Source organism: Haemorhous mexicanus, chromosome 27, assembly GCF_027477595.1.
Source record: "Haemorhous mexicanus isolate bHaeMex1 chromosome 27, bHaeMex1.pri, whole genome shotgun sequence".
Taxonomy (NCBI): Eukaryota; Metazoa; Chordata; class Aves; order Passeriformes; family Fringillidae; genus Haemorhous; species Haemorhous mexicanus.
In genome coordinates, this window is record NC_082367.1 from 5,493,190 (window position 1) to 5,513,467 (window position 20,278).

Genomic DNA, 20,278 nt, shown 5'->3' on the forward strand with positions numbered 1-20,278 from the left:
TAATGTCACAGCACAACAGGGCTCTGTTCAGAGGGCCTTTTGCAATGAAAAAAGACTCAGAATTGGCTAAAATTGTACTTATTTGCTTGAAAATGAGACCTGATGTGAGTTTTAGGTCAGGCTGGGCTCCCAGCTGGGCTGTGACCAGTCCCAGGCAGCTTCCCCAGGTTATTTGCACAATTAAATTATTTATTTGCTCTGATTTTAAAAGGAAAAGGCCTGTCCTGCTTCTCAGCTGGGATACCTGGGGAACCTTACATCAATAAACAAGGAAAGAACCTGGCACAGTCAGGGAAAAATCCCAATAAAACCCCAGGAAAATAAGGAAGATTTGCTCCCTGTCGGTGCCCAGCTTCCCAAGGAAAGGTTTTGCTTGTCTGGGTGTTTAATTCCACACAAATCCAGCTCGGGATGCAGTCCTGGCTCTGGGGGATTTGGTGTCTCCTGCAGGGAGAACACCCAGGCCTGGCACTGGCTCTGGACTCTCAGGTCTTGCTGAAGGTGCCTGCAAGGGCTGCCTTTAAAATGTGGGATTGAAACAAAAAGAAGGGAGCAAGGAAGGGGAGAGCTGGGCTGGTTTGGCTGTCAGGAATCAGATCCTTGCATCTCACCTTGTCTCAGTTTTAGGACAATGCACAGCCCCCACCAGGAAAGCAGGCAAAAAGAAGCAACCCTTACAGAAAAACACCACCATGACTTGTGAGGGGCTGGGCTGGGCAAACCCCAAACCCCCAGTGGCACAAGCACTTCCAAACATCCCCAAATTCCAAACATCAGCTCCTCCTCTCCACCTCAGCAGCATCATCCCTCCTGCCAATACCTGCACAAGCTCAGAACCAAACACCCCTTCCATAATTTCACAGGAAACTCCAACATCCATCACTTCCTGGTCACCTTTAAGTGCAAAGCCAGGGCTGCCCACCACAGGAACTATAAATCCATGTGGTTTATCCCTCTCTGCAACCTGGAGGCTGGAAATCCCTTCCTACAGCCTCATCACTCTGGGTTTTCTCCTCCTTCATCACCCAAAGGGCTCCCTCAGTTCCTGGTGTTCTCCAGCTCACGCCCTCCCTTGGGGATGGGGATGGAGCTGGACCAGCCTTCCCAGCAGGAGAGACACCAGCCAGGGACCTGCCTCCCTCTGCTGCTGGAAAAGGACACTACAAAGCCAGAAACACCTCCAGGAGATGCTGCTGTGCAGCAAACACGAGAGGGGCAGCTCTGCTCTGCTCTCCCTGGCACAGGTCCCCTCCCCTGGAGCCAGGACAGGATTAATGAAGATGAGGGCAAATACAAAAAAACCCCAAACCATCTTTGCTCAAAGACCAGCCTCCCACAGAGGCAATTCAGCAGCCAGGCCCTCAGTATCTTCAAAACTAAGTTTTATTTTTAGCAAACATAAATTTTTTCCAGAACACGGCAGCAGGACCAGCCCAGCCCAGCTCGGGCGGCGCAGGCTGGGAAGGGATTTATCCCAGGGAGGAAAACTCCTCCTCCCTTGGTAGGGGAATTCCTATGGAAGCTGCAGGATGGGAGGTGCTGGGGGGTCCCCGGGGTGCCCCATCCCTGCTGGTTCCCTGTCCCTGCAGGCCAGGCTTCCCCCGTGCAGCCCCTCGGAGCAGGGAGCTCAGGCGCACTCCCCGCAGTCCGAGATGATCACCTTCTGCTTTGGCTTCCCATCCTTGGTGCCCTGAGCCTGGGAGAACAGAGCAGCAGGAATCCCAGGAGTGAATCCTCAGGGCAGGGAGGGAGTGGGCTCTGCCCCCAGCATCCCCCTGCCCTCACACCCACCTCGATCTCCCTCACCACGTCCATGCCCTCCGTCACCTCCCCGAACACCACGTGCTTCCCGTCCAGCCAGTCTGTCTTGTCACAGGTGATGAAGAACTGGGAGCCGTTGGTGTTTGGGCCCGAGTTTGCCATGGACACCATCCCTGGGCTCAGAGAGGGCAGAGTCAGGGCTGAGCTCAGGAGCTGCTCCTGCAGCCCAGCCCCGTCCCCATGTGCCACAGAACGCTGCTGGGTATCAAAACCCACAGAAACTACAGAAAATCAATTATGCTGAGAAACACTTGCAAGTCTGAAAGATGCTCAGCTATTTCTAGCTGCAAAGCTGTTTGTATGGAGATAAACCTGCTTGTTTGCTCCTGCCTTTCACAGTCATGCTGTGACACTGCTCGTTTAAAATCAAGCAGGAAAAGCAGCTTTGAAATTGTTCTTCCTTTATGTAATTCTGCAGATAAAGTGGATGGAGAGGGAACGTTGCATTTGGTGAGACACAAGGGTCTGAATGTGGCAGAAAAATCTGACCAATGTAGATGATTATAATTATAATTATTATAATTATATTATTATATATTATTATATTATTATATATTATATGATATTATATGCTATGCTATGCTATGCTATGATATGATATGATATTATATTATAATTATAATTCAGGGCTGCTGCTATCTATGGTGGTGTTTGCAGGGGTCCCAGGACGAGGGAAGAGATGAGAATCTTGACCCCATGTTTCAGAAGGCTGATTGATTATTTTAAGATATATATTAAAGAAAATGATATATTAAAACTATACTAAAAGAATAGAAGAAAGGATTTCATCAGAAGGCTGGCAAGGAAAAGGAATAATAAAATCTTGGGACTGCTCACAGCATTGACACAGGTGGCTGTCATTGGTCACCAAGTAAAAACAATTCACATGCTGGGGAAACAATTCTCCAAATCACATTCCAAAGAAGCAAAACATGGAGAAGCTGAAGCTTCTCAGCTCCTCAGGAGAAAAGATCCTGGCAAAAGGATTTCTCACAAAATATGTCTGTGACACAAGGGTCTGAATGCGGCAGAAAAATCTGGCCAATGTAGATGGTAATAATTATAATTATAATTCAGGGCTGCTGCTGTTAACGTGGCTAAAACAGCCCTAGGTGATGCTGAGCCATTTTCTCTCCTGGAGATGGCTTTACCTGGCCCTGTGTGCTTGAGGATGAAGTTCTCATCATCAAACTTCTTGCCGTAGATGGATTTGCCGCCGGTGCCGTTGTGGTTGGTGAAGTCTCCGGCCTGGCACATGAACTGGGGGATGATGCGGTGGAAGCTGCTGCCCTTGAAGCCAAATCCTTTCTCGTGGGTGCAGAGGCAGCGGAAATTCTCTGTGTGTGGGGGGGCAGAGGGGAGGGAGGTGAGAGCTGTGCCCCCCTGGGGGTCCCCAGGAGGGGAGGCTGAGCCCCCTCCCACCTGCAGTCATGGGCACCACGTCGGAGCGCAGCAGGATCCGCAGCCGCCCCGCGGGCTTGTTCCCAATCTTGATGTCCATGTAAACCTGGGGGTTCACCCGGGATTTCTTGGCAGGAGGCTCGTCCTGGGCAGGAAAAGAAAGAAAAGCAAGTTGAGGTGACATTTCTCTGCTTTGCTTTCTCATCCTCTGGTTGTATTTCCTACCTCCTGTGCCTCTGCTTTGGGCGCCTCTTCTCCTCCCTCCTCCTTGTTCTCCTCCAAAGTCTTCCCTGAAAACTTCTTCAGCCACTCATCATCTGACCAGACTGTGGCCACAAAAGGAAAGGTCAGAGCACAGGAATTGACCCAAAGGGCCACAGCTCAGCTTATGCACGGAGCTCCAAGCACACCCAGGGATGTTCTGTTCCCCAGCTCACCAGGCCTGGATGATCCTTCCTTAATCCTCATGGGTTTGGCCAGGTTCACTCTGATTGTCCTGCCAAAGAGCTCAGACTCGTTCTGCAGAGGGGAAAAAAGCACAGCAAAGCCCACCAAAAGGTATAAAACCACCGTGCCCCCCAAAGCCCTGCAGAGCTCAGAGGACACAGCTTCTGCTCTCTCTGCAGCCCACAGCACCCAGGGCAGCAAAGCCACACATCCCCAAGGAACAGGGAGCAGGAGTGGGAGCAGGGTCCATACCATGTTGTCAATAGCTGCTGCTGCATCCTGCCAAAAAAAAAAAAAAAAGAAAAATCAAAATAAAATCATTATTAACATTTATTCTCAAGGTCCAGCATAGCCATGTCCCAGCATCTCACTATAAAGACAACTGCCAGGTTTTCCTAAACCTTATTTATCCCAGGGATGTGTGAACTGATGGGTTTTGTAAAAGCCATATCCAAACCCCATCCACGTGGGGCTTCCAAACCCCATGTGGTTTGGAAAAACCAAAAACCCACTAACCCCTTGTATTTAAGATGTTTTACTGCTGCCACGAGCATTTGGGAGAGGAGAGATCTGTGTACAAAGCCCAGGACAGATGATCAGAGGACAAAAATATGACAGTCCATGAAACCAAGAAAGGCAGCCAGGGACAGAGGCAGGGGAGCAACTTGGGTTGGAAACAGGAAAAGTGGGAATTCAAAAGAAAATGGGAAAAGTGGGGACTTGGAAGAGCAGAACAACATCTGAATGTCATGGTGGGTAACCCACAGGTAATTTCAGATTTCTCCAGCAGGAAGAGAATCCATCCCAAAACCCCAAGGGGAGCAAAAACCCCAAGGGGAGCAAAAACCCCAAATGGCTCAAGCACTTGCTGGTTCCTCACCTCTGCCAGCTCAAACTCCACAAAGGCGAATCCCCGGTGCTTTTCTGGAGGGAGGGAGGGAGGAAACGACGGGTCAGGGGCAGCACGGACACGATGGTCCCACGGGGGGTTTCACCCCAAACCCGCACCCAGGGAGGCTCCGGCCGGTCCCATGGGGGGGATCCCACCCTGGGGGGGATCCCACCCCAAATCTGCACCCGGGGATGCTCCGGCCGGTCCCACGGGGGGATCCCATCCCAAACCCGCAGCCGGGGATGCTCCACCCCAAACCCGCACCCGGGGAGGCTCCGGCCGGTCCCACGGGGGATCGCACCCCAAACTCCCACTCGGGGATGCTCCGGCCGGTCCCACGGGGGGTGGCACCCCAAACCCGCATCCAGGGATGCTCCAGCTGGTCCCATGGGGGGATCCCACCCCAAACCCGCATCCAGGGATGCTCCAGCCGGTCCCACGGGGGATCCCAGCCCAAACCCGCATCCAGAGATGCTCCGGCCGGTCCCATGGGGGGATCCCACCCCAAACCCGCATCCAGGGATGCTCCGGCCGGTCCCACGGGGGGTCGCACCCCAAACCCGCAGCCGAGGATGCTCCGGCCGGTCCCACGGGGGGTCGCACCCCAAACCCGCAGCCGGGGATGCTTCAGCCCCCCAGGCACGCACCGGTCTCGTAGTCGAGCGGGATCTGGATGTCGGTGATGTCTCCGAAGGGGATGAAGGCAGCGTGCAGCACCTTCTCGTCCACCTCCTCGGCCAGCCCGCCTGCGGGGCGGCCAGCGGTCACCGGGCACCGCCGGCGGCCCCGACCCCTCGGGGGTCCCCCAGCCCGGCCACTCACCCACGTACAGCACCCGCTTGGTGGCCGCCATCGTGCCCCGGTGCCCCGGAACGGCTCGGCCCGGCCCGGCCCGCCCCGGAACGGCGGCAGCGCTCCGCCCTCCGCCCGCACGGAGCGGCTCGGCTCGGCTCGGCTCTTGGAACAGAGAACCCGTCCGAGCCCCCTGTGCATCCCTGGGTGAAAAATGTGTAGTTTATGATTGGCTTTTGCAAAGATTAAAATGAATATTAAATGTGCTGTGTTAATACAGGATCACTAATTCTCTTAAGTAGGGTGGTAACGATGGTTTTAGGTTATAACACAATGTTAAAATAGAAACTACGCCATGTAGGATTGTTTTTTTCCTAAAGAAAGGACTCACAGTGAGAGAGAAGCTACAGGACACCTGAATCTTTCAGAGAAAAAGAATTTATTGCCCCATTACCAGGAGAAAAGAACTTCTTCCTGCCTTGCACAGGCACACAGGATGAAGAGGAAGAAGCTGACACTGCCCAGACAGAATCCTGTGTTTGAATGGCATTTATGCATCATGGATGAATAGGCAACAGGCTGTCGTTTTTAAGGGTTAATCCTCTGTTAACGTGGGTCCTTTTTCAGGCTTATGCTGCCCAGAAAAAGTGTCCATAACTCTTTGTTTCTATTGTCTCATATTGTCCTAATTCTAATTGTCCCAAATTTTTATTACTCTAATTGTATTTATTTTTACTCTAAAAATACTCTATTAGTATTACTCTAAAATACTCTAATGGGTATTTTTATAACCATTTTATTACTTTTAAAAATGAGTGATTGGCATTTCTCACACCTGCACACTCCTTCCACCCCATCCCAGGCTTTCCCAAAGCCTCCGAGCCATTCAGCCCCAGCCTGAGGAGGTGTTGGAGCTTTGGGGAGGATTTCTCCCATCTTAGTGCTGTCTGAGTAATGCTTTTTATCCAAAAGGATCACCCAAAATGAGTTTGCAAAGGATTTGTCCACCCCAGTGGTAAAACTCAGCCACCCTTGAGTACAAAAGAGCAGCAGGACCATTAAAGATCCAGCTGAAAATGTAGAATTGTAAACAAAGAACAGCCCATGACAAAAACAGGCCAAAGCCTTGTACCCTTCCCTTGAAAATACCTCCCCAGCCCTTCTCAGATCACTGTTTACAGGCATTTTAAACACTCATTATCCAAAATTACCAAGCAGAATAAGCCAAATCCCTGTTTAATGTACTCACCCCCCCCAATAACCACCCATCAGTTCCATTTCACAAAGCCACAGCACATTTACTCATCCCACAGAGAGAAATGATGACAAACACAGTGCAAGTTTATTCCTTTATTGATAAATGTTTCCCAAACTCTCCAAACTGGATTGTTCAATTAAACACAAACTCACAAAAATACTTCCAGCCTAAAATCCTCAACGTCCTCTTTAGAAGACACAAGGGGCAGCTCTGTTCTGGCAAAGGAAAAGCTTGCAAACCCCCCAGATTCTGGTTTTGGAAACCTCAAGCTTCAGAGTTGGCTTTTTAAATAAGATCTTTAAGATTAATTTACAAAATGCAATATAACTATGTGATACAATGCATGGCCTTGAGATCTGCAGGACACTGAAGGATCTTCAAACATCTTGAGCTGATGTCTAGGAAGGGGCTATTTGGCTTCTTTGTATCCTGGAGGGGAAAAAGGGAGAGAAGTTACTCACAGCACCCCTGCTCCAGGCTAGGAATATTCCAGCATTCCAAGGAAAAAGGATTCCAATATAACTGGGAAGGTACAGAGATGCTGCTCGTGGTGGTCAGATGATCAGGAATTGTTATTATCCACAAGAAATTCAAATTCTTTGCTAGACCACCCAGTGAAAATAAGAACACTCATCATTCTTCACCAGCCTGAGTTGTGACACCTGATCACAAACAGCAGCACAAAGTCCTGGAGATGGCAATTCCAGACAACCCACAGAAAAATGGATCATGAGAAACAGGAAGAGGCGTTCCAAGAATCAAAATCCTTACTCATAAACTAAACAGGAGCCAGCCCCAAACACAGGTGACACCACTTGTGTGGACAGACCTATCCAGTGAAACATCTCCAGCATTTATTACATCCTGAAGGCAGATGGTTTCCAGGACAAGGAATGGGCACCAAGAGCCTGTTTAGCCTCAAAATGTGCCTATTTCCCACATCAGCAGCTCCACAAGACTCATTTCCCCAGCCTGTCAGCTCCAAGGAACACCTCAGGGACTCCAGTATCTTTAGATCCCTTAAATAAGAGATCTAAATCTGAATATCTCCTAACTTGTACACAAATACTCTGCTGGGAGAAGTTACATGAGGAGCTTTTTGTTGTTGCAGAGTGGACTACAATGAGGTAAGTGCTGGTCACAGACCCACAGGAGTTGTTCACTGATAACTGTGTTTTAGTTACTGATTCTGGAAGCTTTCCACTGAAGCTGAGGACCGAGACACTCACCAGTCATCCTGGTTCAAGAGGTAGCAGCAACCACACCCACTTTCTGGGCAGCTTCTTTCTTGGCTTGGTGAGCCTGCAGCACTGCCACAGCCTCCTCCACCTGGGGACACAAATCCAGTGAGATTTCCTCCCTGCTCAGAGGCCCTCTCTAGACAAAAAAGGGACCCAGCAGCTCACCTTGGAGCGGAGGGACTCTGGAGATTCCAGCATGTGCAGCAGCTCTGAGTTGTCAATCTCTAGCAGCATTCCTGTGATCTTCCCCGCCAGGCTGGGGTGCATAGCTTGGATCAGGGGGAACAAACGTTCTCCTGAGGGAGGAAAAGGAGTTCAGGTGGATGAGTTTGGATCTTTGAAACCTGAGGGGATGAAAAACGATGGGTGAGCAGTGGGGTTTTACTCACCCAGCATCTGTTTCTGCTCCTGGGGAGGGGCAGCAGCCAGCATGGAGGCTGTCAGTGGCTCCTGGCCCTGCACATGCACTGCAGGCTGAGGTGCCTGAAAAGGGCAGACAAGGGTTCTGAAATAAGGATGAGGCTGACTGCTTCGTATTTAGACAATTCTAAGGTGTTCACTCCTAAAACACAACCTCTGTCAAGCCTACAGAACACCTCAGCTTCAGAAAAGGGCAGGTAAGGTGCCCTTGGTTCACAACACTCCCTGCCAGTCTTGAGCTCAAAACTCAGGAACACCATAAATATCTCACAAAAACTGGATCAAACATCATGAGATGCTGAGAAAGCCAGGTGTAGATGGTGCTCACTCTTTCAATGATACCCCAGTGAGAACTTGGCAAAGAGGAGAGAGACTTAAATGGTTGCAAAACAGGAACAAAGAACCAAGAAAAATATCCTTACAGCCAGTCTGGCTACAAAAGGGCTTGTGAGTACAAGACAGATAAACCAACCAGGGTGCCCCTGGCAAAGGCACAACTGCCAGGCTTTTAAATTCCAAATTAACACTGTCTGGGTCATAAAAGGAGCTTGAAGTTTCTATAAAAATACTTCAGTAGCATGTGAAACTGCAGGGACTTCCCAGCCCAGCCCCAGTGGTACCTGCAGAGGTTGGACACCTGGGTGTGGGCTGCGGACACTTGAGGCATATTTGTAAGGAGGGACAGCCCTGGGAGCAGGGGCAGCTACAGGAGGACGGGGAGCCAAATTCTGTGCAGCTGTGCCAACACCTGCAAAGGAAGGAGAACACAGTGACAAACACCTGCACCAACGTGCTAACAACTGGGGATGTCTGGTTTTAATTCAAACTACGCCCTGCATGGTGATACTTCTTTAGACACCAAAGTGTAGCTGGCTACTTCAAGAAGGGGCTGTTCTCCCTTGAGCCAATCCCTAGATTCCACACCTTTTGTTTTACAGCTGATCACTGGGGAAAAAATTCATTTGCTCTCTTCTGAAAGCAAAACCCATAAGCCACAGAGATTTTTGGGTGGTGTTGCAGGGGTGTAGAGATAAGTCCCAAACCAGTGGAGAAGAACCCATCTGGATTTCCACTGCTGTGCTGTAGCACTGAGTGCCCCCAGACCTGCACCACACAGCCAGGAACGGGAAAGCAGCAGGTGCTGGCTCTAACATCCAACCATCTTTGGGAGCAGAAGCCAAATCTCCACAGCATCCTCCTCCCTCCCAGAGAGGGGGAAAGCCCAGAAGAGAGCCCATCTTACCAACTCTCTGGGCAGCAGCGGGGAGGCCCCGGGAGGCGGGGGCGTTGGCAGGGGCCAGGTGGCGCAGGGCGGGCCGGGGCCCCGACTGGCGCATGGCATTGGGCATTCCCTGGAAACCTAAAGGATGGAAAGAGGGGAAATCCTCAACAGGGAATCACCTGGCAAGGCAGGACAGTCAGCTACAGGGGTGGTGCACAGGGAGAATCAGAGAATTAAGGAGTATGCTGAGTTGGAAGGGACACACAAGGATCAGAGCCCAGCTCCTGGCCCTGCTCAGGACCATTCCCACAAAGGAAAGCATCAATTGTTCCTGTTGGGAAGTACAGCTCCCAAAGGGTTCCACAACCAAAACAGCCTCTGGCACTCTCACCTTGAGGTCTCCCTCCTTGCTGCCATCGTGGGTTGGGTCTCATCTGTGTCATTTGGTTGGGTGCATAGTAAGTGGGTCTGCTCTGAGCCTGGAGGAAGATCAGATAAGCTCAGAGGCAACATCCAAGTGCACCACAAACATTGTTGACAGCGTGTTTTGGCAGCTGGTGCCAGGACTCAACACTCAGGTCGGATTAAGAGAACAGGCAGCTGGCAAGCCCCAGAATTAACTCCACTGCTGCACCCCTCAAGGCTCAGTGAGATTAACACAGGTTAAAAACCCCACGGGAGCTCACCTGGGGCACAGCAGGCATGAAATACCCGCCAGCAGCGGGCTGGAACTGGTTGATGATGGTGTTGGCAGGCAAGGCCCTCATGCCAGCGATGCGCTGCATGTACTGGTTGGTGAGATGGGCCTTCCTCTCCTCCTTCCTCTGGGCCAGGGCCACATAGAGAGGCTTGGAGCCCACGATGCGCCCGTTCATCTCGGTCACAGCTTTGGTGGCCTCCTCTGGAGAGGAAAAGCAGACAAAGCCAAACCCTTTGCTCCGTCCATCTTCCAGCATCACCTGCAGTAAAGACCAATTGCTAATGGAGCACCAGTACAACTGAGCTGAAGAATCTGTGGGTTTTTTTTTAGATTTTAGGCAGCACATAACTTGTTGCAGAGGTGTAGAGACAAGTTCTCATGAAGAGTCACCTGTCTGGATTTGCTCTGCGTTGCTGTCAGCACCATGTGTCCCCAGGCCCACACTGCACAGTAAGGAATGGGAAAGATTTGGTGCAGTCCTACATGCAGGGAGGAAAGTGCCATGTCATGCCTACCACCTGAGCAAGCATGTTTGCCACTTCCCGACTCCCCTTTTTGTAAGGGAATGAAGTTTTCAGTACAATCCCACTATTTACTGGCCAAGGTGTTTTCAGAATCCCAATAACCACAGGTTAAGAATAGCCCTTCAATCCCATGGCAGACAATTCCTCCTTCAGGCTTTAAAATCCAAGTAATCCCCAAATCCCACAGTACCTTGGCACTCGTTATTGACCCAAAAGGTGAGAACTCCTTCCTCAGTTTTTCATCATCTATAGTGTCATCTAGGTTTTTAATGTACAGGTTAACACCCTGGAAAGGGAAAGAACAGCATGACACTCACAACATTAAAAAAAAAAAATTCTTAAGCACATCAACTGTTACCCATCTGCCAGAGCTGTAATTTATCTGAAAACTCTTAATTTAGCATCATGTTCCTTCCACACCACCCAAAGCTGAAGGTGATAAATGTTGCAAAGGCGTAGAGACAAGTCCCACTGTGGTGAAAGGGAGCTTGTCTGGATTTCCTCTGCCTTCCTGTGGCATCACCACATGTCCCCAGTCCAGCAGTGCACCTCAGGGAGTGGGGGAGTTTCAGATGCCACCTCTGACACGACCCAGTTCTGCCACAAATTACAGAGAGCAGTGCACAGTTGTGCTGTCTCTTCTCATCCCTCCAGGGATCCCCATTTGAAAGTCAAGGAGACTTCATGCCTGTTGTCTCACATCCTCCTAAACACTTTCAGTACCAAGACTAAGCCCTGATGCCCCCTCTGCCACCAAATACACAGAGACACCTCTGTGTTTTAACCCAGGACGTCTCACAGGACAATAACTGCCCTGGCAATTCCTTCAACAGATCAGAAATAGTGCTTAAATTGAGAAAAATAAACATTATTCACCTGGTACCTGCTGAGTCTCTCCTGTTTTAGCTGTTCAAACCTTCTTTTCAGCTCTGCCTGGCGCTCAGCCTTCTTCTGTGCTCTGCCCACAAAGAGCATTTTCCCATTGATGTCCTTCCCGTTCATTTCTTCCACTGCCTGCACAGAGGGGTCAAGAGGAAACTCTCAGCTGCTGCAGCAGGACAGCCCCTGGTGCTGTCAGAGCAGGACTGCCCAGAGCTGACGTTGTGTCCCTGCCTGTCAGCCAATAAATCAGAGTTTGCATGTTACCTTTGCACATTTCCTGTTAACAGCAGGCTCATTAAAGACAAGCTGAAGTTATCACACAGCTCAAGCTGACACACCACAGAGTGCTGAACTAACTTGGAAATTCATCCCCACCCTTTCTTGTAATTAAAACTACATTTTAACAAGCGTTCTGCTTAGAAAAGACCATTTTTGAGCAATGTTCTCACTCTAGGTGCCCTCCTCCTCCTTCAGCCCTGCACTGTAGTATTTCTTCAGCAATTAACATTCTTGATTATACCACTGTGTGGATCTAGGAAACTGGAGGGATGCCAAGTTACCCTTGAATGTCAAACTATTAAGGTGCAAAAGGTTTCCAAGTTCCCACATCTAGAAGAGGTCATGCCCAAGGCAGAATTTTCTTCCATTTCAGAAACAGGCTCCCAAGATAAACCAAGTTTTTCTTCTCTGCAGTTACCTAAGCAACATAAAAGTTGGTCATACCTTGTTGGCCTCTTCATGTTTTTCAAAGCTTACAAAGCCAAAGCCTTTGGATTTTCCAGTGGGGTCTGTCATCACTTTAACACTCAGAGTTTTACCTGTTACCAAGGGACAGAGTTAGTAAATATCAAAAGTATTTCAAGATTATTAAATTCCATGTAATATCTCCTCATGTCCTCAGCCTTAAAGTGACCCAGGTAGGGACTACAGAGCAGCACTCAAACTACCACATTTCATGAAATTCACAGCCTCAATACAAGTATTTCTATATTTACCATATTTGCCAAAGAGCTCCTTTAGCCTTTCATCATCCATGTCATCCCCAAAGTTTTTAATATAGACATTGGTGAATTCCTTCGCCTTGGCTCCCAGCTCAGCCTCCCTCTCTTTACGAGACTTGAATCTCCCAACAAATCTGTAAGATAAAAAAAATGAAAATCCCAATAAACAGATCGGTTCCAAGAACGAAAAAATAATGTGTGACTTACGGCGAGGCAAAAAAAAATGAGTGTGCAGTAGGAGCTGGGAACGGGGACAAGAAAGGGTGACAGCAGAGGACAACAAACAGGCCACAGACCAACCAGAAAAATCACCTGTGCTGTGGCTGGCCAAGGAGTCCCACTGGCCCTAGACAGAACCCACCCCAGCCCGCTCGCAGAGAGGTGGCAAATCAAGGCTGGGTCAGGGAAACCCACCAGTCCTGGAATGGAGGGGTAGCAGGCCATGGCTTGGGCAGGGTCACTCACCAGCCCTGGAGTGGAGAGGTAGCAGGCCAAGGCTTGGGCCAGGAGAACCAGTGCCTTGTGTGTCCCTGTTAATACCGAGATGCATCCCGGAGCGAGTGAGCGCTGCTGCTGCCGCCTGTGACACTCACACTTTGCGGTCGTTGAGCAGCATGCCGTTCATCTTCTCGATGGCCCTATCTGCAGCATCCTGGGTCTCAAAGTGCACAAAGGCGTAGCCCTTAGAGCCATTCTCATCACACACCACCTGCAGGAGAGTGAGCAAAGGCAGCTGTCAGCATCCCTCCTTGCCACGGGCCAGCGGGTGACAATGTGTCACTGCCAAGGGGCAGCTCCTGGGAAACACCACCTGAGTGTCAGATTCCTGCCCTTCATGACCAAAACTGATGTAATTTCAGCTTTTGGTCAACTCTGTCTTTCAGAGATTCTGTTTTAACACTAAGGTCAACTCTGCCTTTCAGAGATTCTGTTTTAACACTAAGGTCACAGGTTTGATCTCTGTAGGCACTGTTCGTTTAAAGAGTTGGACTCTATGAGCTTTGTGTGTCCCAACTCGGAATATTCTGTGGTTCTGCTCCTTACACTTGACAAGAAGTGTCCCTTGCACTACCTACACTCAAATCTCTGATCACGTCAGCACCCTAAAAGAACTGGACAATGTAACCACATCTCACCTTGCAGGACAAAATGTTTCCAAACGCTGAGAATGTGTCGTAAAGTGCCTTGTTATCAATGGATTTGTCCAGGTTCTTGATGAAGACATTCCCAACCCCTGACTTCCTGAGGGAAGGGTCCCTCTGAGACCACATGATGCGAATGGGTTTGCCTTTGATCACATCAAAATTCATGGTATCGAGAGCTCGCTCAGCTGCAAGAGAAGCCAAGAACAGATTTTCTGTGGTTGGTTAAAAAATAAAGGTTTCCAGTGGGTGGGTGATTCTTTTCTCTGAATTTTACTCAGCTCATCTGGGTTACTATCAGAGGTGATCAATGACTTTTAACTCAATTTTCCAGGGAGATCTTTGCAGCACAGCCACTAAGTATATGAAAGGTTTCACAGACTTTAAATTTGCATTATAGCAATATATTCACCACCACAGCAAAACTGATATCAAAATGCCCGGTTTATTAGCCATATTCTGAATTATTATAAAGGTAAATTACTCCACTCAAAGAAGGAAAGGAACAGGTAACTCTGGTAAAAAAAAATGAAGTAAAAAGAGTGACTGTGTGGCTGTTTTGCTTTTCATGAAGCTCACATCTCCCCATCCTCATTTCTATTCAGAGAGAAGGATCATCTCCCTGTCAGGTCAGGGAAAATGTGCACGAACACATGGCTGGGAGGACATGAGTCAGCCTCTACATAACTTATGTGGCCAAAAAATCATCCCAAAGTTGCCCAAGCTAAAGATGACAAGAGAGTTGAGAAAATTCTGGGGGGGGAAAAAAAAAGTCTGTACACCCCATCTGATTAACAGGGAAGTGTTTATCTCAGCTCTCAAACACCAGCACTGTCATTCTAACCCTCACTGAAACCCCCCTCCACGAGGCTATTTCTGCTGCCTGCTGGTGTATTAAAAGGATCATTACATACACACATCAGGATCTTGTTCATAAAATTGAGATGCTTGCACTGTTCTGTGCCAGAAAACACTCCCAGCATGGAGCAAGCAGAGAAGAAAAGAAAGGGTCTTAATTCCCAGCATGGAGCAGGCAAAGAGATGGAAAGACATGCATTAAAATCAAGGGAAATTAACAGGGCAGAACCCAAGTTTTCCACATTTGTTTGGCTCAGTTGTCCCAGGCCACCTTCACCCTGTGGTATTTGCTGATTAGATTTCAGGAACAGAAAATTCAGGAAAAAAAAACCCAATCTGAACACCTTGCACGTGACTTGGCTCGTGCAGCCTGATTAACTACTCAGCATGTCCCAAAATTACCTCCAGGAATCCAAAGGAACACTGCCCACCAAAGCCTGCACTCCCTGCCCCCAGTGCCAGCCTCCACTACTGCATGGGAGTTTCTCAGAATTTTTCATGTGCTTTGCAAAGTGCTTTTTTGTTCTTGCTGCTTTGCAAATTGAAGTGGGACCATCACTGCTCTCCCCACACACAAATGCAGTTGGAAACAAGCTCTGCTTGAAAAAAAATATAATTCAGGGACTTCAACAGCTCTGCTTAGACCAAGGTGTTAAATGCAATTAACTGCCAGGCTAAAACGATTCCTCAGCTGCTGCTCCAAGTCCATGCAAGCCAGGTTCTTCCTGCAGTCCTTTCCTGGTGTAGGCAGCTCAGAGAGCAGCTTGTCAAATTTGGCAGTGTTTATTTATAGCAGGCAGAGGTCCTGCAGAAGCATGTGCTGGCAAGGGCACAAACTGGGTGCATAACACCATTTGCAGCAGGAACAGGCTCCTGCTGGAAGGTGACAAGCAGATCAAGCAGTGGCTGTACCCAGGGGGAGTGTGATGGCTCCACAGGCAGCAGCCAGCCCCAGAGCAGTGAGGAAGTTCCTCCCGGTTCTCCCGAGCTCCCTGAGCAGATACTATTGCACGGCTCTTTCAGCAGGTTGCTACTGTTCCACTCTATTATTACACCCAGACACTTCTGGGGAGCTGTGAAAGCCCTACAAGGATTCCCCGAGGGATCTGTGCCACACCCACAGGTGGAGATGCAACTCCTCTACACCAGGACCTCAGAAAACCTGTAAAGGATCTGCAAGAGTTCTGTGAATGACTCACACCAAGCACATCTGATTCATTTCCTTCATCTGAGCAAACACCTTCTCATTTTCTTCTATTTAAGCCACAAAGCTTCAGCCATTTCAGTTCCTGGATCTGTTTCTCTCCCACTGGTTCCTGTCATCCTTCCAGCAGACTCAACTGTGGCTCATACAGAACATAAAACACACTCACAGCCCCTTTCAGGCTTGCTTTTCAGTCCCTTTCTGATAGGGAGAGCACCTGAACACTCACTGCAGTTTGCCTCCGGCCTCAAGAGCAATTAACCTCCCTTGTAGATGCAGGGTTAACACAATGCTGGAATTAGAGGCTGTGGTTGAGCAGCATGAAGATCAATAACCAGCCTCACACCCCAAGATTCACCCAGGAGAAACTCCACACAAGGAGTTTTATTCTCCCCAAACCTCCGGGCTCTCACTTAGGTCACCGAGCAAAAAAGTCCTGACAAGGAAAGCACACAGAGCAAATTTAGCCAGTTATTTTTTGAAAAAAAGAGATGGTGCATATTCAAAAGAATTAAATTCCTCAGTCACTGAGGTTGCAACGAAATGCTGCTGCAATGAAGCCTGTGGCAGTACCAACTCTTCCCTTTTAACTTCACGATTTGCCTTACACAGCTCCTCCTGTCTTCAAGGAGGAGAACAAACAAGTTTATCTACACTTTCCTGCAGAAACACATCTATTTCCAGCCCTGGGATCCTCCTTAGCTCGGGAAACATTCTGTTTTCCCTACACTTTCAGAACACCTTATCTCTGCAGCCAAACTGAAGTTTCTCTGCTTCACTGCCCTGAGCTGTCTTTTTGTTATTGGCAAAGTTTGGAATTCAATTGCACGGAACACATGAAAAGAGAAATTCAGCTTGTTTGTTGAGTTGGCTTTCTTTCCCTTCTGCACAGTCAAAAAGAATAAATATTAACAACCACTGCTGAGCTTGAACTAGCCAGAACTTTGAAGTGTTTCCTCACCCTGCCTATCACAAGATGACAGGCTCAGAATTCAGCATTCCCTGGTTACTGCAATCAAAACCAGCAGAGCTCATTTTCCCTAAAAATAACCTCTCTGCAGCAGACTGCTGCCAGTTAGACAATGCCTGTCCAGCATCACTCCAGCACCGAAAAAAACTGTAGAGAAAAACACAAGTTCTGGCCCAGTTTGGACACAGGAACCTGGAAGTGCAGAGCATGCTCAAGATGTGACAGTGAGCTCCTCGTGGCCCTGAAATGGGGAAGAGCTCTGGCTGCTTGATTTGTTCTGTGGACACAGGGGCAGAGTCCTGCTTTAGAACACACCAAAATAAAGTTAAAACATTGCTTTCTTCAGATTTACAAAGCCTTCACCCTTCCACAAAAGGTGCCAGGGAAATGCAAACTATCATTTATCAACCTTTTTAACACCTACCAGCAGTTCAAGCAGACCACGTGTCCACAAGAAGTCTGCAGAGCACAAAACCTCCTGATTACTGTAAGCACCTACTCTCAACCATAAATCCCATCAGATTCCTACAGTGCTCCCCTCAGCTTTTCTCAGATTTAGTGGGATGAAGCCAAGTGCATTTCTGATTATGCATTCCTGGAAGAAAACACAGAATCCCTCCTCCTCTCAGGAAGCCTCATGCAGGCAAGTGCCACCTTGAAAACAGTCCAAATCTCTGCATTTTACAACAAAAATTATATTCTTTGCAGTTAAGTTTGCTTTGGAGAGATCACAACCCTCTTCCAAGCTATCTGTCCACGTCCTGCTGCATTACATGGAGGGCAGCAGCTGGGTTTTGTGTTTATGCAGGGTAACACATGCTGCAGCTTGACAGGAGAAATTCAAAAATTCACCTCTCTTCACGAGGGCAGGAGGAGTTTGACTATTTCCCTGTCCCAATATTCACTCAATGATTAGGTTTAAAGCACTTGACCTTCTAAGACCTACCAGTAACAAGACACCACCTACCAGCTCCAAGTATCACTTCAAGCCCAGGAGCTTCCTAAAATGTCTGCTGCCTCCCCAGCAGCCCAGAATGGTGCAACCTCCCCCTAAATTCCTGCCTATTTATTACCATAAAAGATTCCCTTGGAATATATTGGGAAGGCCCCCAGTTGTACATGTGCTAAAGCACAAGGGACAAGCCTTTGGTCCTTTCTGAGATCACTCTTCTCTGCTTTGAGAGAAATTTATCTACACTACTGCAAGCCCATCTCCCCAAAATTTATCTCATCTAAGCTGGAGTTCCTTCCTGGCTTTGTTTCTGCTGCTTGTTTTTATGTCTCTGATGCTGCAAAATGAGCTCAGAGCCTAAGGAAGGCAGGTGAGCTGGGATAACTTTCAGGACATAAATGTACCAAGATGGTTTTATACAGGGCAGGGTAGGACCACACTTAGAGGGAGGCTGTCAGGTTCCTTCTTTGTCACTGAGAATCTTTAAAACACAAATACACTGCCAAAAACAACAACAAAAAAGAGCTTTTTGGTGCCATGAATGAGAAATTATGCAGTGGGGTGCAAATCAGCTTTTAATCAGCATGACAAGGGAAAGGATCAAAAGTGCTCAGTCAGATCAGCCCAAGGAAATGCATCACAAGGAACTGCCCTGGGAGAGGAGAGAAGCTCTGCAAAAAGGTAAAGTTTACTTGTTGCTGAAATCTGTGCTGCTGTAAACTGATTCTGAACTCAAGGGAAAAGATCACTGTTGTCTCTACTTGGATGCCTCTATCACACAGAGATGCTGTGAAATCCCAGCACGGAGCAATAAACTTGCAGCAGTCAGCAGGCAGAGCTCTGAAAACTGGGGCAGAAAATGCTGACCCATTTTCCCTCCAGAAAAGACGTGTTCCAAAATGACCTCTCCTGTCCCATCTTTCATGTGCTGCTTCAGCTCTGCAACACCTGGCTTTGAGCAGGAAACAAAGTGTGGAAAAAAAAGAGTCTGGCAAGAGCAAAGCAAATGTGGCTTCTGCACATGAGACAATCTGGCTCTCCACACATTGAACAAAGTGTTTTATTTCACTTTAAAGCAAGAACTTCCCCAACTGGGAGGGACATCCAGCTGCTTGAACAACAGGAGATGTTAAATTTGTTAAACTGGGAGTGTGTGGAGCAGCCACAGATCAGTCACTTAACTGAGCACTCGGCCTACTCTGAACTTTCTCTGCTAGGACTGGCAGCACAAATCCCCACAGAAACAGCCCCAAACCACCCCAGAATGAAGAGAAACACCACGGGGATTATTTTCTCATGAGAGGAAAAAACCACAAATCTCTGACATTGAAATTTACTATCAGTGCAAGAAACAGGCCTGTCTAAAATTAGAGATGTTAGTAAGCAGCGCATTTTGCAGACACCTAGCAGTAAAAAATATTCCAGCTGCAACCACCAGAAAGAGACGACTCATCCTGTAACGCTGTGATGGGCAGCTAGGCGAATTAGTGGGGGAAAACGAGGAAAAATGAGAGGGGAAAAAAGCCATGGATGTGGCTGCAATTGTCACTTACCATCTGCGGGCTGCTGGAAGTTGACGTAGGCGTAGCCCAGGGAGCGGCGGGTGATCATATCCCTGCAGACCCGAATGGACAGCACGGGGCCAGCCGGGCTGAACTTCTCATAGAGCATGGCCTCGGTGATATCGGGGTGCAGGTCCCCCACGTACAGCGAGGCCATGGGGTAACTGCTGGCGGCCGTGTTCATCTTCCCCTCTCAGCCACTGGGGTTTTCCACTCGGGGGTCTCGACTCAAGCTTCTTATAAATATGAATTCTGGGGGAACACTCAAAACTCTCAATTAAAGCCTAAGCTGCGGCCGGCAGAAGCTTGGGACAAGGGGGCTGGCACCAGGACACAGAGCAGCTGAGAGGGTTGTGCAAGCTTGAAAAATCAGCAAAAACACCCCAAAGTTAAGCCTCCTGGAGAGCAGGGATCGGATAAGACGCCAAAATTCATCCGCCGGCTCCCGAGCGCTTTGAGGCAAAAACCTCCTAAAACCCCAACGTCTTTTATCTTTCGCTTCGATTTAGCCCAGATTCTGCAGAGCGGCGGCCCGTTGATTTTCTGAGGAAATAAAAATAAATAAATAAATAAATAAAGCTCTAACACGCACGAATACAACTATTTCTCTTAAAACTGGCTCGGCTAGATAGCCTGGAGGTATTATAAATAAACCAGCGCGGCACGCGGCGGCCTGAGGGCGGGCAGGGCGCGGCCGCCGCGCTCTCCCAGCGCGCCGCGCTCCCCCGAGCGCTCCCTACCCCGCGGCACCGACCCGAAGCGGGCTCGGCGGCACCGGTCCCGACCCCGACTCACGCGGTGCGGCCGCGGCAGGCGGAGAGGTGGCGGTTTCGGGCGGCGGGCGGCCCTTTATAGGCGCCGCGGCGGCGCGAGTGGGCCGCGATGCCGCCGAGAGGAGGCGGCCGGGCCCGGCCCGGAGCGGCCCGCGCCGCACGCGGCGCCCCCCAGCGGGCGGGAGGACCGGGCCGGCTCCCGCCATTTCGGGGGCG

The 20,278-nt window shown here is 49.2% G+C and overlaps 2 protein-coding genes and 3 non-coding genes across 6 annotated transcripts; all 5 read right to left on the reverse strand.

The window, feature by feature from the left end:
- Positions 1–1,365: 1,365 nt before the first annotated feature.
- On the reverse strand, positions 1,366–5,462 carry PPIE (peptidylprolyl isomerase E). 2 transcript variants are annotated; one of them, XM_059868744.1, is made up of 10 exons: positions 5,384–5,462; positions 5,209–5,307; positions 4,550–4,593; positions 3,922–3,948; positions 3,660–3,741; positions 3,448–3,548; positions 3,244–3,367; positions 2,973–3,158; positions 1,792–1,934; positions 1,366–1,696 (listed from the first exon to the last, which is right to left on the reverse strand). In XM_059868744.1, the coding sequence occupies exons 1-10, from the start codon at positions 5,412–5,414 to the stop codon at positions 1,628–1,630; spliced, it is 906 nt and encodes a 301-aa protein (XP_059724727.1). In that variant the 5' UTR covers positions 5,415–5,462; the 3' UTR covers positions 1,366–1,627. The 2 variants fall into 2 exon arrangements, with proteins under 2 accessions (XP_059724727.1, XP_059724728.1); XM_059868745.1 differs by having other exon boundaries at positions 1,792–1,939; positions 5,384–5,424.
- A 1,226-nt stretch (positions 5,463–6,688) lies between these two features.
- PABPC4 (poly(A) binding protein cytoplasmic 4) lies at positions 6,689–20,213 on the reverse strand. The gene is made up of 16 exons (XM_059868689.1): positions 20,085–20,213; positions 19,281–19,832; positions 13,738–13,931; positions 13,195–13,310; positions 12,596–12,735; positions 12,324–12,418; positions 11,595–11,732; positions 10,909–11,004; positions 10,181–10,453; positions 9,886–9,973; positions 9,516–9,632; positions 8,893–9,020; positions 8,242–8,335; positions 8,018–8,148; positions 7,841–7,940; positions 6,689–7,040 (listed from the first exon to the last, which is right to left on the reverse strand). The coding sequence occupies exons 2-15, from the start codon at positions 19,471–19,473 to the stop codon at positions 7,854–7,856; spliced, it is 1,890 nt and encodes a 629-aa protein (XP_059724672.1). The 5' UTR covers positions 19,474–19,832; positions 20,085–20,213; the 3' UTR covers positions 6,689–7,040; positions 7,841–7,853.
- Positions 9,282–9,414, reverse strand: LOC132338933 (small nucleolar RNA SNORA55). Its single transcript, XR_009489566.1, has one exon. It is a non-coding gene; the product is annotated as a small nucleolar RNA SNORA55 (small nucleolar RNA).
- Positions 10,542–10,669, reverse strand: LOC132338941 (small nucleolar RNA SNORA55). Its single transcript, XR_009489574.1, has one exon. It is a non-coding gene; the product is annotated as a small nucleolar RNA SNORA55 (small nucleolar RNA).
- LOC132338934 (small nucleolar RNA SNORA55) lies at positions 11,159–11,294 on the reverse strand. The gene has a single exon (XR_009489567.1). It is a non-coding gene; the product is annotated as a small nucleolar RNA SNORA55 (small nucleolar RNA).
- Positions 20,214–20,278: the final 65 nt, after the last annotated feature.